We start from the raw sequence: 15,204 nt of genomic DNA, 5'->3' as shown, positions 1-15,204 counted from the left end.
TAATGATGCCAGTTACATGTTAACGTAGTAAGCACTCTGGCTTTCATTATAAATAATCTGGCTTATGTTCTGTTTTGGGGAATGGGGTGTATTTATAAGTTATGTTTCAACTCTAGGCTATGTCAGCCAATTAACTGCAGATTCCTTGGTGGATGTTAAAATGCATACTTGTGGTGTGCTGCCCTTTCTAGGTTAACTGTGTGGTCATGCGGGGACTCAATGAGGACGAGCTGCTGGACTTTGTGGCCCTGACAGAGAAGAAGCCTCTGGAGGTTCGTTTCATCGAATACATGCCCTTCGATGGTGAGTTTTTGCTTCCTACTAAAAGCTTTCTACATAGAGTACTGCAGGAATGAGTCCAGATGTAGCACTTCAGCTCGTCAGGGGAAAGTGAATGGGCTTTTAGAATGGGGATTTCACTTAAATGCATGAAATAAGGTATGTGGTTAACAAAAGTTTATGGGAGTGGTAATTTTTGTTCAGCAGGATAATCTTCACAAACGTGGAACACTTTTGAAGCATAAATGATTTTCAGAAAACGTCATAAAAGTGGTCCTCGTTTGTGAAGATTATACTGCTGAACACAAATTTCCACTCCCATAAACATTTGTTTACCACAGACCTTATTTCATGCATTTAAGCGAAATCCCCATTCTAAAACCCAATAGACTTTTCCCCTGACGACCCAACATGGTGGCGATTTTTGGTTAAACCTACAAAAATATGTCATCTCTGCGGTACTCTATTCACCTTATGTAGCCACGCCCATTTGACCCGGTTCTGTGGCCGCCCTACGACTTCCGGCTAAAAATAATAATAAAATAAAATAAAAATGGCTGCGCTGCTCCAATATCATCTAACTCTGAATTAACTAATAATTTAGCCAATTGTATGTAACATACCAAATAAAAGCAAACGGCAATGTCTAAGAATGCAACGCCATGTAACTGGCTCGTTAAGTCTCACATTCCAGGGAATTACGTTAACGTCTGCGGGTCTTTATTGACGTTAGTGGCTCGCTCGCGCTGCCTCGGAGGAGAGAAAACTATCCGAAGCTTTCTTTGTTGGAGTCCAGGTATGTTTTACAAGAAAGTGCTCGTCATTGTCGACGATAATGTTATCTGACCTGGCTAACAGTGGATACTTGCTTGCTTGCTGTGTACCGGCTCAAAGTAGTAGGCTACGTTATTTATTTTACCCCTTCACTGTCTGCTCCAAAAACAACTCTTTTATTTTGCGCCGTGACCGCCGGAAGTGTTAGGTGGACCCGGAAGAATTTGGTCCACTGTAAGGTCTGAACATAAGGTGAATAGGTTTAGAAAGTCCGGAGAATGGATGTGATCATATCCATGTCTAGAAAGGTTTGGAGATTATACAAAAAATCTCAAGAAACATGGAATTGATGTTCAATTAACATGCTGTACATATGACTGAATGCATAGAACAGTATTGATAGCAGAGGTAGAGGTTTTCTGGTTGAGAAAAGCAAGAGTTACGGCCCCTACTCAAAACATGTCTTGTGCTGTGGCTGCATCTCATTCAGGCCTATTGAGGCTACCATCAGTGGAAAAATGATCTCGATTGCAGAAGCTCTGTCTCTGAGTTTACATCAAGATGCAATTGTTTGCAATCTTCTGGAAAACAAGCTGAGCTCAGCAGGATTTTTATGTGAGGTATGGCAAAGTGCAGGCTTTCAAGATGTTTAAGGTATGGCAAAGTGCAGGCTTTCAAGATGCTTAAGGTATGGCAAAGTGCAGGCTTTCAAGATGTTTATGGGAAATTTTCAGCTGCACCGGAAGCCTGTGGGAGTGATGGCTCTGCATAAAATTGCGACACCACGTTTCCATGATAAAAAAACCACAACATGCAGTTGATTCCAATCAAGGGAAGAATGACTGATGTGCTTTTGTACAGTGTGTGTACAGTGTGGTTGATTTCTTTGGCACGAATCACAGGTTGTTTTGAGTGATAAGTTGAAAGATACTGTAACTTTTGAATCGTCTCACCTTGTGATGCCTCTCGCCCTCTTTGCAGGCAACAAGTGGAACTTCAAGAAGATGGTGAGCTACCAGGAAATGCTGGACCACATACGGCAGCAGTGGCCTGCCCTGGAAATGCTTCCCACTGGACACTCAGAAACAGCCAAGGTCAGTTCCATCCTGACAGACTAAGCCCTCGTTCACACCATACGCCAATCGCACACTGAAGCTACGCAGCGCTATGGCAGTTTCATTTCGGCGTCCTTGTTAACAGGCGAGACCGTTCACACCAGCCGCACGGCACACTGAAGCTATGCTGCAGCGATAGTTTCGGCTTCTGTTCTATTTTTCAAGCGTGGAGCGCGCCGCACCCGAGCTACCAGGCATTAAGTCAATGCAAGTTGTGAGCGGGGTGTTACGCCCCAAGTCTAGGGTTTAGGGCAATAACATGAAATTCAGACGGAAAACAAGATCAAATGTAAGAAAATATTTTACTTTGTAATTTCAGAGCATGAATACAAAGTTGTCTTTCTTTCTTTTTGTGAACAGTTGCAAATAACAAACATGAACACAACATACATTACAGTTACCTTAACTTAACCCACACATACAACAAGGAAAACTAAACATGGGGGTTGTTGGATGAGCAAACACGGATGAGAGTGGAGCCCCTGTCGCCTCCACTCTGTCTCCATGTTGTCTGACTTCTGCATTTGCAGACAGCAGTGACTTGACTCCAATCAGCTACAATCAGCAACAGCCACGTTCAATCAATTGTCTCCCAGCAGACCAATCCAGACTAGAGTTGAGTCTATGAATGAGAGCATGTTACCAGAGAGTCTAACATGACAAGAGAAGGATCGCCATTGTGGAAGTACTGTGAAGAAGCGTTGTCCAGCAAATAAACCAGATTCGTAACAGAAAACTACCGGTACTCAATTAAATAACTAAACGACACCAGTCGTAACAGGGGGGAGGGCAGCTCCGAGCAAGGCGCTGAGGAAAAGAGAGTGTTTCTGGTGTGACTGGTTTAGCGTGGCACTCAGCTTCTGTTAAGCGCTGCTTCTGAATAGCGCCTGGTGTGAAGGGTAAATCTCTGAATTATTATCTTGCTCCTGTCAAGTACTGGAATAGTTGTCCAAATGAAATATTATACTGACTACCCCTTAAAAACAAATTAGGATGACATACCATCCATTCATGTTAATCCACATGCATTAAGTACAATTCCTGTTCACCGTATTATTTGCCCATATAAGGACGCTTCTGCATGAGGTCAATTTGTAATCGTCTTTCCGTTTTAGAAGTAGATTACGCCTCCCGTAATCCAGAAAAGTCCAGAAAAGTGTTGGGAATTATTCTTTACGTTCACAAAATCTGCTCCTGTTGCCTGTTCCCAATGTTCGTACAGAAATGGGAAAGAGAGCTTTTAGGTATTCTGCTCCATCTGCTTGGAACATGCTACAGAATGACCTGAAACCAGTGGGCAACAGAATTAGGGAATGTATGAGGCCAGTCCTGAAATTCCATCAATTCGAAAGTCCGCAGGGGGGCGCACGTCAGGTCCGGAAGTGACGACACGTACATTGGCTCCAATGTAAAAATGAGCCGACTTCTCTCTCGTTCTGTGTCTTAAATAAACATTTTCCGAATGAGCTTATGGTCTGAATAAACAATTTCAAGTCTTTTTCATGCTCTCCTGGGCTCCGTTTTCTAAATTATGGTCCCATTTCGAGTAAAAGAGCCGATAAAAATTGTAACTTTGGGGGCGGGATTTTCCTTGATTGACACCAGCCACAGGAAACCAGATGATCCCAACCAGTTGCCAAGGCAGGCTAGCTAGGTAGCTAGCAACGTAGCGAGAGATTAAAAGTAAAATACCAATAAGAGCGTTACCTTTATGATCTTTTAATGATTTTAGTAGACACACGTAACAGTATAGATCCCCGTTATGAGGTCTGTTGATCAAAAGAACACCTAAACGCTATATCGAAATCGGGTTTTAGTGGACGGGCAGCGACCATACAAGTTGGGGCTTCAGAGCTGATCTGCGGCTAACTAGCTAGCAACGTAGCCAGAGATTAAAAGTAAAGGTCTGTTGATCAAAAGAACACCTAACGCTATATCGTTATGTAATGTGACTTGTGACATTATCACATTTCAATAAATATAACGTTTTTGCACATTTGAATGCTGCTGGTCGTTTGTTTAATGCTGTATATATTGGACATTTAAAGCTGATACACAATTGTGTTGAGGTAATTCCGCAAAGCTCAGTTAAAAATATAACGTGTAACACCAATGGGTAGCATTAGCTAACGTCATCCAGGCTATAAACGTAAGGCTATTATAAAGTTATGAAACGCTGATTCAGACGTTACAATAATATGACATAATATGAGCCAGTTATCCTAGCTAGAGAGAGTAATTTCAGACCACCAGATATCACCATATTTCATTTCAATAAATATAAAGCATTCGTTGATTGAAGCAGACTCAGACTGCTGGTCGGTTAAGTTTCTCCGTCGTCCTGTCCTCTGGTCCAATCTTCGGTTCATAGTTTGTGTTCACTCGACATCAACAATCTTATACATGATAATATACAAGAAGGCTATCTTTGTTGACAATGTTTATTGACAAAAGCATTAAAACAAGCAAATATAACAATATTCTCCGGTCACTGGCAGATACTAGCTACAATTGTTCAAAGCAAATCTCTCATGTCAGCATTTGGCTTGTGTGTTATTGCAATTTCCTATGTTGAAACAACTGATCAGCAGTAACGTGTAGTTTAGCGTTAATCTCAGGAGAACAGAATATTATAGCTTTGATCTTCACAAATCATGATCCTCTGTTGTGTAGTTTAGCGTTAATCTCAGGAGAACAGAATATTATAGCTTTGATCTTCACAAATCATGATCCTCTGTTGTGTAGTTTAGCGTTAATCTCAGGAGAACAGAATATTATAGCTTTGATCTTCACAAATCATGATCCTCTGTTGTGTAGTTTAGCGTTAATCTCAGGAGAACAGAATATTATAGCTTTGATCTTCACAAATCATGATCCTCTGTTGTGTAGTTTAGCGTTAATCTCAGGAGAACAGAATATTATAGCTTTGATCTTCACAAATCATGATCCTCTGTTGTGTAGTTTAGCGTTAATCTCAGGAGAACAGAATATTATAGCTTTGATCTTCACAAATCATGATCCTCTGTTGTGCGTGTCCCATCTGGTACTGGACGGCGGCTACCCCTGGAAGAAACGAATTAGACACTGTTAATCACTGTATAACGTTAACGTTTGCTTACCCAACACTACGTGCGATTGGTAAATACTGTAAATGCAGAGGTGGATAAACTATCCAGAGGAGTTGAACCCTTGTTCCCCCTCATCTAACGTTAGCTAGATATATAACGCTATAGCTGGTAGATCATATGAGTATGCTTTGAGTCTGCCTCATCTCAAAGAGGTAACCTAGGTAAACAGAACTGCGTTTGTTTTCAGTCTACGTCCGAATCTGTGCAGCATGCAATACTGTTACGTTGTATAACGTTAACTTATGCTACTCTAGTCTAACGTCCTCCTGTAATGACAAATGGACATGTAGCTAGCGTTAATGTCATGCTATGCAATTAGCGTTACGTTAGAAAATAAGATTACCTCGATTTTGTGGAAGATGCAAGCGGCAGGCTGGTGACGCCGCGTGAGGTCTGGAGGAAATAATACTCTGGTTTTTCTTCGGGCTACTGTATTCACTGTGAGAGCAATGGAGCAAGGCTAGCAATAGCAACTAACGTTAGCAACATTTGTTAGCCAAGCTAACGGCTAGCAGGGAAAATAACATGAACAAGATGGATGCCGTGGCGGAGGAAACCCTCCCCCGAGTCCCGTCCACGCTCACGCCCTTTCCTGTTTTCCCGGCTCCAGGTTTGAACAGATTTACCACAATGCAACAGGAAAATCCATTCATCCAATCAAACGAAATCAAACAATATCGGGAAATGAGCTTCATTTTGCCGTGTCAAAAACATATAGCTAAGGTGGTCCATTATATTTACTGTCAATGGCTGAAACTTACAGAGTTTGTATCGCTGAATGTTTTTAAATGCCTCATGAAGGGACTAGAGGTTGACTCAATGGTCTGCTGATGTTTTGATTCGCCCTAATAGTCTTATCTCTTATCGATGCTCTGGCTTGCCCTGCTAGGTTGCCTTCTGGCTCTTATACTGCTTGTCTAGTGTAATTTGTGTTATATGTTGTTGTTTTTTATTGTTTTATATGCAACTTTTGGATTCCTTTGTGCTGCTGCCTGTCTTGGCCAGGTCTCTCTTGAAAAAGAGATTTTTAATCTCAATGTGACTTTCCGTCACATTAAATAAAGGTTCAATAAAAATAATAATTTTTAGACTTGCCAAAAAGCTGTTTTCAAGCAAAAAAACAAACTGTTTTAAAGTTTTTATATTTTTTCGGGTGAGAACGTAACATTCCAAATATGTGACCAGTTTATCAGAATAACGCCTATTTGGAAATATTTAACGAGCAGCGAGGACTGAGAGCGCTGGCTGTGTGACCAGTCGGACTAGCTAGTATCTGTCAACCCCTACTACTGGCAGTGAGAAAACACTGTCGACGTGCTTTTGTAACTAACGTTAAATGCCGGCCGGGACCAGCCATCGGCTCCTCGCAGCAGTAACGAGTAACTATGAGCATATCTGAAGTTGGCCGCAGTGTAGCTTCTGAATGTTGCCAAACTTCATTCATAGTGACGTTTTGTTTTGAAATTGGCCACCAACTAGCGCTGAACCGGAAGAACAAGGTTGGCAGTGTCATCATGAGTTCCCTCTGGAACATTAGGCTCGTTTGAGATGAGCAAGTTCTGCGCAGATTCGACCAGCGCCTTGCTTGCCCCGTTGCATGATGGTTAGAAAAGTTGTCCGACTTGCTCCGCCTGCCTGACTGTGAGCCACGGGACTCTCGTGAGAGCGAGGCAGGCGCAGATTTGGAGCGAGGTGCCACAGTTGCTCCCCACCAACTGCGCCCAACTGCGGATGACAGAGGATGACGAGAAACGCATCAAGCTGAGCGCCCATTGGTTCAACACAGGTGCATCACAAACCCACAGTGAAGTGTAGAAACATCAATTTTATATATATTCCAAGCTGTCACTCCATATTTTACATAAATACCACCTGTAATGCCTACATTAAAATTAAAATAAGTAATCTGAAGGGCTGGGTCATTTGAGCAGTGAGTGTGGGTGGCGCTAATGCATCTTTTAATTTGTTTACAAACCACTGTTAAACAAAACTGTAGAAGAAGAAAGCAGCAGTGAGTGTGCAGTCGGGTTGTAGGTTGTAGGTTGCAAAATGCGAGGCGCAATGCCCTGCCTTCTGTTGTTGAAGACTACAGTTTAAAAAAAGAGCAGCTTTCAGCACTTTTTGGGAGGAGAAATAAAAAGCGATGAGAATATCACCTTAGCTGAGCAGCTGCTACCTCACCAATACCCGACCCCTTTCACACCGATATTGGCTCTATCGGCTTTGATCGGAGTTCTCAAAATGGCCGACCAAAGGGGGCCAATCAGATTCACGTGAGACAATTAACTATGCACACCTATATTACTTCACTCCTCTCTCCATCAGCGTAGACACACACACAAAGATCTATCATGAATATAACGTTAATATTAAATTTTAAGCTTCATTTTTCATGAGGCACATTATTAGCCGACTATGCATCAAGGAAAGGACCCAAAAGGACCACGGCAGTGGTAAACAAAACATCCATGTGGTAAAGGATGCCTTCCCACACTTACTTCTAGGCTGGATTACTGCAATTCTGTATTATCAGGTTTCCCCAAAAAGTCCCTAAATACTCCAGCTGATTCAGGATGCTGCTGCACATGTTCTGACAAGAACTAGGAAAAGAGATCATATTTATCCCATACTAGCCTCTGTGCACTGGCTCCCAGTAAAATCCAGAATATTATTTAAAATCCTTCTACTAACCTATAAGGCACTAAATGGTCAGGCACCATCATATCTTAAGGAGCTCATAGTACCTTATTACCCTACTAGAGCACTGTGCTCCCAGAATGCAGGTCTACTCATGGTTCCTAGAATTTCAAAAAGTAGAATGGGAGGCAGAGCTTTCATCTATCAGGCTCCTCTTCTTTGGAACCATCTTCCAGTCTCGGTCCGGGAGGCAGACACCCTCTTCACATTTTAAAACTCTTTGATAAAGCTTATAGTTAGGCCTAGTTATGCTGCTATAGGCTTAGACTGCTGGGGGGTTTTCTTCCCGTTAAAGCGAAGACACACTAAGCCATATCTGTTTCACATTCATGTCCCATTCATGTATCTTACTAACTTGACTTCATCCCGGAGTCTTTGTGTCTCCCTATTTCCTGCAGGACCTATGTGCATGAGAAGAGACCTACCACTACTACTATTATTAGTTCTGTTCTTATTACAGCTGCTACCGTTACTACTGTCGTAACTGTGCAGTACTATTACTACTTATAGTTGTGAATGGTATCATTATTATTATTATTAATAATTATATTATTACCAAGTGCTGCTCTTGTTGGGTAATTGTTTCAATTGCCACATGACCTCGCAGTAAAATCACCAGTGCATGTGAGAATTGTTTCCATTATTGGGTCTAAAATAAAGAGCCTGGTCTCCTACCTGCTCTATTTGTAAAGCAGAGCCTGGTCTTCTACCTGCTCTATTTGTAAAGCAGAGCCTGGTCTTCTACCTGCTCTATTTGTAAAGCAGAGCCTGGTCTTTACCTGCTCTATTTGTAAAGCAGAGCCTGGTCTTCTACCTGCTCTATTTGTAAAGCAGAGCCTGGTCTTCTACCTGCTCTATTTGTAAAACAGAGCCTGGTCTTCTACCTGCTCTATTTGTAAAGTAGAGCCTGGTCTTCTACCTGCTCTATTTGTAAAGCAGAGCCTGGTCTTCTACCTGCTCTATTTGTAAAGCAGAGCCTGGTCTTCTACCTGCTCTATTTGTAAAGCAGAGCCTGGTCTTCTACCTGCTCTATTTGTAAAGTAGAGCCTAGTCTTCTACCTGCTCTATTCGTAAAGCAGAGCCTAGTCTTCTACCTGCTCTATTTGTAAAGCAGAGCCTAGTCTTCTACCTGCTCTATTTGTAAAGCAGAGCCTAGTCTTCTACCTGCTCTATTTGTAAAGCAGAGCCTGGTCTTCTACCTGCTCTATTTGTAAAGCAGAGCCTGGTCTTCTACCTGCTCTATTTGTAAAACAGAGCCTGGTCTTCTACCTGCTCTATTTGTAAAGCAGAGCCTAGTCTTCTACCTGCTCTATTTGTAAAGCAGAGCCTAGTCTTCTACCTGCTCTATTTGTAAAGCAGAGCCTGGTCTTCTACCTGCTCTATTTGTAAAGCGCCTTGGGATAACTCTTATCATTTGGCGCTATATAAATACAAATTTGATCGATTGATTGAAGGGATGTGGGTGGGCCAACTCTCAAACCAAGAATGAAATGAGAGAATTTTTAAAGGGCAGTGGTGAAGGTGAGGCAATTAGTCCTGATTGTGTGCAGGTGAGTGCTGAGGTGCAGGTGTGTGCTTGAGATGATGAGGTGAAGTGGGGCAACGTTCAGTGGGAAGTGTGGAGGATTGTTTGATATTGAGTCCAGAAAGTAACTCTTTTGAACCCAGGTTGGCGACCCACCTCGAGAGGTGGGTTGGACCAGGGTTAATTTCAATGTGAATGGCACCACCCAGGTTGCTAATAGCCTATGCTAATTGTTATGCCTCTCTCCCAGGTTGTGACCCAGGTCATATCTGAATTGTCTTGACCAGGAATTAACCTGTGTTGATTGGTGTGAATGGACAAAAGAAGGGTTGAACATGGGTCAAGTAACCCTGGTCCAACCCTGGTTGTTAGTATGAAAGTGGTATAACGAGCTGGTTAGAACTTCCAGCAGACAGTAGCCTACAGTGTTGTTCAACAAGCGAAGACTTACCAGATATTTCCAATACATGTCTGTCCTGTATAATCCCTACAGTATGGATGCTGCCTTTAAGATCGCTGTTGCGGTAACGGAAATTCACTTATTACAACATCAAATTTCTCCACTGGCACTTTCCCTTTCTCCATATTTGTTGTTGCTCTGTGATGCATTTGGTCAGCTGGAAAAATGGAACACAACACAACTTTTCTGTAACATGGGGCACTTTTCTGCTCTGAGTTTAACTTCTTTCAACTAGAGGACGTGTTGAGGGCGCTCCTGCAAAACAGGTGCATAGAGTGGGGAAATGTGTTGCGCTCAGCAAGGCAAAAGCAGTGAGCAAATTGTTTAACTCTCATTGAAAATAATTACAAAAGGCTGCTAAAAAGCACTTACAGGCAATGTACAATGTGTGTCCCTTCGCCCTTACTCTGTTCTATGTGTTCTATCTGTTCTCTGTCATTGAGTCATAATTGGATTTAGGAATATAGTGACTTATGCCCAGACACAGATTTTCTAGTACTAATAATGATTGAAAGGTGTCAACCGCTGAAGTTTTGACAATGTAGTTCTCCCAGGGGCAGTTTTTTGAACCCCTTCTCTTCTCTACACCAGACATATAAAGTACCAGGCTTCAAGGGCCAGGTGGGCTTCATCACCTCCATGTCTGACCATTTCTGTGGATCCTGCAACCGCCTGCGCCTCACAGCAGATGGCAACCTCAAGGTAAAGTCACAGCGTTACTTTGTTGGACCTCATGGAACTGCGAGTATCTGTTTTTGTGTTTATGCAGTACAGATGTGGCACATCTCTTGCCCTGGTTTTTGGGACCATCCATGGAATTATTTTGTTTATGTTTGACTGTTTCATACTCAACTCTGTCTGTCTTCCCCCAGGTGTGTTTGTTCGGTAACTCTGAGGTGTCCCTCAGAGATGTCCTGCGCTCCGGGGCGTCTGACCAAGAGCTGCTGCAAATCATTGGTGCCGCTGTGGGCCGGAAGAAGAAACAACATGCAGGTAGACATGTCACTATATTGCATTTGTGAGCAATCCAATGATACCAATTTAATCTGTCTGATCTTTTCTGTGCCAAAAAATACTAAGTAGAAATACTAAGTAGAATATTTTTTTCACCTATTTTGTGCTGTTTTGTTGTTTTTTTGCAGGAGGAAGTGTAACAATAATGAATCTATTTATTTTATGCTAGTATTCAGTTTCATCATATACTACGATGTATCACTCTTCCACTTCTCTTTCTCACACAAACACACACACTCACTCACTCACTCACTCTCTCTCTCTGTCTCATACACTCCAATGTCTTATGATGGTAAAATAACATCTCTTATTTCTCTCTTCAGGCATGTTCAATATCTCCAAGATGAAGAACAGGCCTATGATCCTCATTGGTGGGTGAAGTGGCTGTACGTACAGTTCTCACACACTGACATGCTCTTGTCACTCCTCAGGCTATGTACAATTCTCACACACTGACATGCTCTTGTCACTCCTCAGGCTTGACTGCATGCAGGAACACAACTGACAATCATGAACCTTTGTTGCTTTTTAAACTGTCAGCAAAATATAATGCAGCAACTTATGTATCCTCATCTGATTATGAATTTGTTAGGGCTCCCACGGCACGGGTACTTGAAATTCTTGAAAGTTAGTGTATTTGGGGGGGGGGGGAATCAAGGCCTTGAAAGTTTTTTTTAAATCGACATAATGGGTCATTGAAAGTTCTTCTCAGTGTTGTAACAGTAATTAAACATTGATCTGTGTCTCAAACTGTTGTGTTGGGTCCTTGAATTTGAGAGAATTGGGCCTGCAAAGTCCTTGAAATGTAAATTAATTTGATGTTTTAAGAAGGTGTGGGAACCCTGTGTTGGTTATACTCTTTCATTGCTTAGTAGTTGTCTCCCTGATTAATATTCTGCTTGTCCATCAGGCGCCACGTCCCAAAGGCCTCTGTCTCTGCCAGAGTCACAAGACAGTCAGAGGGTTTCCCCCCTTGTGTCCCAGCTTACAGACCCCACATCCCTCACTCAAAGCACAGCTCCTCAGCTGTGCCACTCCTGCAGGACGCTCCTGGATAGAGGGGATGCTTTGTGCCTTCCAGGCTGCACTGTTTTAACAGCCCATGGACGCCTCCTGGGAACTCTCATGAGTGGGGGTACCAATCTGAGGTCGCATATCAACAGAGGAAAACGTTACAGCACTGACAACCTCCACAATGTAGCACCCCTCCGTTCTCCTAAGTCCAGTAATACTCTCCCGTTCTCCCGTTGTCAAACTAAGAGCATGGATTCTACTATGCGCACAAAAGTACTGAGCCACATTGATGCAGACTGCCTCAGGTACGCACAAGCCATGGATCCTAATGCATTTAAGAGCCATGCCTTCAGGAGCCCAGGAATTCCCTCTTTTTGCACACGACTCAAGAATGCCAAAACACGTCCCAATGCACAGCACAGCATTAGACTATGCCACAAACAGACTTCCAGTGAAGACCCCCAACTCAAACAAGGTGCGAGTGATCAGAAGTCGGGCACATATCTCTCCAGCGCCCACGGACCGGATGATCCCACCGCGGCCCGGCTGACGCACACAGATACCCACGGCCGTGCCGTCATGGTGGATGTTGGCGGAAAAGCGGCCTCGCGGCGAACCGCCACGGCCCGCGCCACCGTCAACCTGGGTCCCTCCGCTTTCCGGCTGCTGCGGGACAACCAGCTGGCTAAGGGTGATGCGTTAGCCGCGGCACAGCTAGCCGGCATCATGGCTTCCAAGCAGACCGCCACCCTCATCCCACTATGCCACCCGCTCCCCTTAGACCACGCCTCCGTCACCGTCCACCTCGATGAGCCGCACAATGCCGCCGTGATCACAGCCACCTGCTGCTCCACGGGCAGGACGGGAGTTGAGATGGAGGCCCTGACCGCCGTCACCGTGGCAGCGCTGACCCTCTATGACATGTGCAAGGCGGTGAGCCATGACATCAGCATTACAGACGTACAGCTGGTCAGCAAGACGGGCGGGAAGAGGGACTTTCACCGTCGACCCTGACCTACCACCCTGGCTTTTCTTTATTCAGTTTTCTTCTGTTATCTCAAATCTGTTCAGGTTTTATTCAATTTAGTAATGTTCTACAGATGGGATGGATTTAATTTCACCGCCATGCATCAGATTGTTTTTTGTTGTTTGTTTTTGTCAAAATGATATATTTGAGTTTGAGCAGTTTATAAGTGAAGCAGGCAAGATCAGTGGTTCAAAACTGGTGGGGGGCCATTTTGAGCGGGTCGTGGTCTGGGATGTGTGCATAGATTAAAAAAAAGTTCTGGGGAAAACTCTGAGACTATCTGGTGTTGCGCTTTTATTTTGAAGGACATACCATGAAGCAGTTGTGTATTACTGCACTTTTTTGTGAAATACATTTTTGAGTGGTTAAAATTTTTGACAAATCTAGGTCGCAACTTAATGACTAAGGAAAAAGAATAGGGGTCGTGAGGCTAGACCAGTTGAGAACCACTGGGCTATACAGTTGCATCTCTAGGGGGCACTCAAGTCATTCGCAGGTTTTCAGCTTCCCTTCAAGTCTAGCATTGAACTGAAGACAGCCTACTTATGGATGCTGCTGAATGTTTTCAATGTGTAGGTTATCAGTCCTCTTTTTAGCCTTTATTTAACCAGGTTTGTCCCATTGAGATCAAAGGTCTCTTTTACACAAACCCATACATGTGAATAACAGATCAGATAAAACATTTGCACACAGATTTCACAGTAGATTTCACTGCTGGGTGGGTTGGGTTTAGTAGGGCACCTCAGAGGGGTCCATGCGCACCCCCCTTTTTTTTTCTAGTCTGGATTTAACTAAATTTAACTGGACTAAAATAAAGATTTTGATGATCCCAAGAAAAAAACCTGTCCAAAATGTGTTTTCTTACCCCTATGACACCCGCGGGATTGCCGGCAGAAACGCCGGTGAGACTGTGTGTCTTTCAGAGACTGTGGCGCGCTCAGATTTTGAGCGAGGGCAAAGGTAAGGATACCATTTGAAAGTAGACAACCTAAGGTTTACAATTGGCCCAAGCAGGTCATGCTAGCTTGTCAGCAAGGGAGCTAAATAACTAATGATTTAAAGTTAAAGTGAATTTTGGCGAGGGAAAAATGGCCATCAACATTTTCCAAATGGTCCCTTGACCTGTCACCTCAATATATCTGAATGGAAGTGGGATATATGGGTACCCACAAGCCTCCCCTGTACAGACATGCCACATTTCTTTCTAATCTCATGCAGTTTTGGGCAAGAACCACCGTTTTTTACATGCAGTAAGCCTGGAAAAGTGTAATTTCCGCCTATTGCAAAAATGGTGTATTTGACCATTTCTGTGTGCTGGAGTCCCTAAAGAGTCTTGGAATTTCATAAATTGGGTATGATTGGACAGCTGAGACTCTTATAGATTCAATAAGCCCAATTGGTGGCTATTTATGTCTGAGCTTAGTCCCCAGAGTAGCCATGTCATTGTAGTGAGACACTTTTTTGAAACTAGACCTCACTGTATGAAAAGCAATGACCTATGGCTACCTCTAGGACAGGGTTTTTCAAAGTCTGAGACTGTGGGCCTCCCCCCAGACAAAACTTGGAAAAAGGAGCCCCCCTCACTCAACTCCTGGATGCTTATGGTATCAAGATTTTATTATTTGATCCCCATAGACACTCAACAATCAATCCACGATAGCTTGATATTGCTGTTTGACATACTTCAGACACACCAAATACATAAAAAGTTCTGTCTGAACTGAAGGCATTTATTTGCTTCTGACTGGGAAAGTCAGATTCCCCAAACTACTGCATCTCTGAACTATCTCTTTAACCAAATCACACACATTTAGGCTATTCTATGAGATCTCCTTTTAATAACTAATATAATATTTTTTCACTTTACAATTTGACTGAGCCTCCCCTGAAACTGCTTGGAGCCCCCCTGGGAAGGCCCTTTGAAAACTCCTGCTCTAGGATATCCATAGCATCATGAACCTTTGCAACCACGAACTAGAGACCTGGGTCATTCAGACAATGCATGACTTTATTGTTTCTGAGCAATTTCCAAAACAGAAGTGCTCTATTAGAGGAAGCTTTAGTTCTGATCTCATCTTGCTCTTCTTCCTCTTTTTCTTCATCCTCTTCTCTATCAGTCTCCTTAGCAAGTATGTCAACCAGAGATGGGGGCATGATGGGCCTGGCGGGCA

General features: G+C 43.2%; 1 protein-coding gene across 2 annotated transcripts in view; it reads left to right on the top strand.

Moving 5' to 3' along the window:
• The window catches only part of mocs1 (molybdenum cofactor synthesis 1), a 29,448-nt gene extending 15,698 nt beyond the window's left edge, over positions 1 to 13,750 (top strand). Inside the window, exons 6-11 of one of the 2 annotated variants that reach the window (XM_083634395.1) lie at positions 192 to 303; positions 2,035 to 2,147; positions 10,570 to 10,680; positions 10,851 to 10,971; positions 11,316 to 11,363; positions 11,903 to 13,750. In XM_083634395.1, the coding sequence (XP_083490521.1) occupies positions 192 to 303; positions 2,035 to 2,147; positions 10,570 to 10,680; positions 10,851 to 10,971; positions 11,316 to 11,363; positions 11,903 to 13,020 (1,623 nt within the window). In that variant the 3' untranslated portion in view covers positions 13,021 to 13,750. Of the gene's footprint in view, positions 1 to 191; positions 304 to 2,034; positions 2,148 to 10,569; positions 10,681 to 10,850; positions 10,972 to 11,315; positions 11,379 to 11,902 lie in introns of both variants that reach the window. The other variant, XM_083634396.1, reaches the window with a different exon arrangement.
• Positions 13,751 to 15,204: the final 1,454 nt, after the last annotated feature.

Source organism: Poromitra crassiceps (assembly GCF_964638095.1).
Source record: "Poromitra crassiceps genome assembly, chromosome: 3".
NCBI lineage: Eukaryota > Metazoa > Chordata > Actinopteri > Beryciformes > Melamphaidae > Poromitra > Poromitra crassiceps.
This window is presented reverse-complemented; position numbering and strand designations above follow the sequence as displayed.